Source organism: Hibiscus syriacus, unplaced genomic scaffold (genome assembly GCF_006381635.1).
Source record: "Hibiscus syriacus cultivar Baekdansim isolate YM2019G1 unplaced genomic scaffold, ASM638163v2 tig00111008_pilon, whole genome shotgun sequence".
Classification (NCBI taxonomy): Eukaryota; Viridiplantae; Streptophyta; class Magnoliopsida; order Malvales; family Malvaceae; genus Hibiscus; species Hibiscus syriacus.
The window spans coordinates 1,704,128-1,707,774 of NW_024062951.1; the positions used below are offsets into that span (position 1 = coordinate 1,704,128).

The window sequence follows — 3,647 nt, forward strand, 5'->3', positions numbered from 1 at the left end:
CAATGGTCCTTTCGCCCGAAGGCGCGATGCCAATGAAATTGGCCATTCTGGCCACCAGGTCGAACCGAAAAGATCACAGGGGGGAGCAAGCACGACTCCAGAGCATCGTTCAAACTTCATAGGCTCTTCTATTAACACTGAGTGATGATTAGATTCAACTTAGGGCTCTTAATTATGTACTTTAGATGATTAAGGGTTATATTTATTATTTATTTAGTTTATTAAAAATTTAGATAAAGTTAGGATTTAGTCATTATTTATCTTATTCAGTCTATTATATTAGAGTTGATTGCCCGGTTGGCACATATACTATATTGAATTCATCAATGTCATACAAATCATTTTTTGTTTCAATTTCTTACATGTAGTTTATCGTCAACGGTTCGCCGTGAGATGTTTTCTCTTGATGGATTAAATTAATCTGGTGATTAAATAGGCACTGCTTGTTTGGTGTTTTCAGGGTGCAGATAATTACTACCGTCCGTATGTTAAGATCTTTGATAGGAAATGAGATGGTTTAAGTTTACGCTTTCATTGTTCAAACTTCTGAGAGTTGGACTTGAATCTATGCAACTATCAGCATGTAGTTAAGTTATTTTATCTGCACAAAAACAGTCTTAGCTACCAGTACAAAGGAGGTGCTAGAAGGATTGCACCCTGTCATGATACAAAATCTCGGACTTGGTCGATACTATCTTCGGACCCTTCAGCCGTTTATAATGAGCCAAAAATGGTTTGATGCTAAATTTTGTGAACACTATAGCCTGCCTCTTCACTTGTCAAGTTCTCCTTCCAGGTCTCCAGTTCAGATCCACCAAAAACCAATTGCTTAATCCCGACGTAGCTGTCCAATGAAAAAATTAAACCGGTCAGAGTCGGCATGTGTTGTTGGATCACAAATGAGAGCCAAGGAAAAAACAGAACTAAAGGCACTGTGATCAAAGGTGAAGTCAAAGCATTCAGGGAACTAATATCAAATGACCAGGATTCATACAAGTTCTGAAAGTAGTCTCAGAGAAATACTTATTCGGAAACTTACTCGGAGCTTATTTGTGTGAAAGCGTTTATCAAAACATCCAGAATCAATGGTTCACTGGTCCCGATATCCACCCTGTTTTATCAGATTCACAAGCAGAAATCATGAAAAATATCCATTCCATGAACTCAAAACAAATGAAAGATTAGTATTGCACAAACTCTACATAAGAAGCAGCAGGAAAGAAAACAAAAAATTTAAAACCAAAACCTATACCATATTCTTGCCAAGTTGTCTTGAACCTCAAGATCCCCAATGTTGTAAAATGTAGTCGGATTCACATTTGCTCCTTGAATAGGATCATAACTTGGTTTTTTCTCTAAAGGAGATTGCGATAACTGCGGACAATACAACCAAAAAAACAATTTTTTTTCTCTTTGAGGTACTGGATATGGCAAGCTCAATCCGAATCAAAGAACATATATTCATTAGGGACTTTTGAGTATCTAGGAAGAGTAATCCAAAATATAGCAAAAAAAGACCATCTAATTAATATAAACTCATTTCCGACATTTAAAATTAATGTATCTTCATTTAAAACAGAAAAAGAAAATTACTTGCATATTCATGGAATTGCAACCACCAAGCCGCCCAATGATGTGCCATGAACGAATTGTCTGCAAACAACTAGATTATTTGCGCCATTGAATCTTTTGATAAAGATAGTACCATTAAGATTCAAGGAAATCACTTACATCACAAATTAAGGAGATATCTTTTTCCAATGGAGCATTGTAGAATTCAAACCAAATGTACGAGTTTGAGAAATCAAACCTGCCAGTGTGGACAAATAAAGAACTGATAAACAAAACAGAAATTCTGACAATTTCGATCAACCATGAAAGAAATACTAGAACACATTAGGAGTGAGGAAACATGGACTACTTGAGTGATAGGAAATGAAAAGGCAATTACAATGAAAATAAGTCCAGGAGTGGCAAAGGAGGAAAAGGTGGTTCAAGAACTTTCAACCCATTTAGTAATTCATGATCAGCTACAACAAAGCTAAATTCCACAATCATGGTGTGATTGGAAAAATGTTTATCTGGCAAGGCCTTTTCGATATCTCTTGGTCCGTTCTAACAAACTTTGTCTCGTAAAGGTCTCCACAGCTTAATTTAATAAACCATAGAACTATAGAGGTAGCACAAACATTTTCATAACTTTCCCAAACCTCCCAATTCAGATAAAATCCAATACATTTGAAAAGTAATTATTCTCCTTATAGCTAAAATGATCTGCTAATGCTGTAACAGAGTCCGAACCCCAAAATCAGCTCAACAAATGTAGATAAACTATAGAAATATTAAGACAAATCTGGATTCGATGATAAAAGTGTGAATGAATACTAAGTCAAAGCAATCAAAAGTCTATTGAAAAAGTACTTATTCTTCTAATACTCAAACGATCCACAATTCATTTCAAGAAATTTGCAGAAACTACAGCAAAGATTCAGACAAATCCGAATACGAAAATCAACAGAGAGTAAATGAATATTAGTCAAGGCAATCTAAAGTTGAATATATTTCAATTTAAAATTAAGCAAAATCAATCTACTTATGAACTCCTTGTTGAAAGTTACTTTCATGGGTGTCCCAGAACCAGTCTTTGTGTGCAAAATTTTGTTCCTTTTCTTCCTCAATCTGTCTTCCATCTGAAATGATAAATTATCTCCACAAAGTAAATTACTCTAAAAAAATTCACGAATATGCTTAAAACCCATAAATATCAGCAAAACAGTTAACAAGTTGACTCCAGTTTTCACTCACTTTTGACCGAGCTTTTTCTGGGTCATCAAGACAACTCCCAAGAATCTCAGCAAATTCAGGGTCTTTATCATAATTCTTCTCCTCTTCTCTCCCTCTTAATCCACTACTCCGTGCCTCGTATTCTTCATCATCTTCGTCTTCTATCTCTATATCGAAACTCTGGGAACTTATATCTTGGCTTCTTTTAGCTTTAACCACCAAAAACGAAGCCTTGGGTGAAGCATAATGGCTCCTTACGACGAATTTAACGGCTGAAAATGGCAGGAGAGCTTTGAAATGGAAAGGAAATTCAGGGAGAACACTGTTGAAGGATTGAATAAGAGAGGCTCCGGGGTTTAGCGTAAGCATTTTCCTTTTAGTTTTGTCTCTGTTTAATGTACAGATTTTGCTCTGTAGCTTTCCTTCGATGGTGTCTCCACAGGGTCAAAACCCAGCGAATATGATCTTATCTTTTTCTGCTTCGAACCAAAGCCCTTTGATTATCGGATTGGGTTGGGTTCGGTGAAATTTGTTTTTCTTTTGCTAATCAAGTTAAAAGTTTGGTTAATTTTTTTAATTAAAATTTGATATAAAAATAAATGCTAAAATTATATATATAATTAATTTAAAGTATTTAAATATGTTTTTGTTAAAATAGATATCTAACGTTTTTTTCGTTACACTTTTAAATATTTAATGTTTTGAACATTATCATACATATAAAATTTTATTTTAAAATACACTTAAAACTAAAATTTAACTTCATGGCTGGTAATTTAACTCCTTATTTTTCTTTATTTTTTTACCTCTTCAATTCATGGTATTGTACTCTTTTTTGGTGGATGTTCTATTGGTTTGGGTTA

The 3,647-nt window shown here is 34.4% G+C and overlaps 1 protein-coding gene across 1 annotated transcript; it reads right to left on the reverse strand.

The window, feature by feature from the left end:
* Positions 1 to 586: 586 nt before the first annotated feature.
* LOC120149658 lies at positions 587 to 3,223 on the reverse strand. The gene is made up of 7 exons (XM_039162386.1): positions 2,806 to 3,223; positions 2,605 to 2,690; positions 1,732 to 1,810; positions 1,594 to 1,653; positions 1,253 to 1,374; positions 1,040 to 1,111; positions 587 to 844 (listed from the first exon to the last, which is right to left on the reverse strand). Exons 1-7 carry the CDS (start codon positions 3,151 to 3,153, stop codon positions 742 to 744), a joined length of 870 nt encoding a protein of 289 aa, XP_039018317.1. The 5' UTR covers positions 3,154 to 3,223; the 3' UTR covers positions 587 to 741.
* Between the last annotated feature and the right edge of the window lie 424 nt (positions 3,224 to 3,647).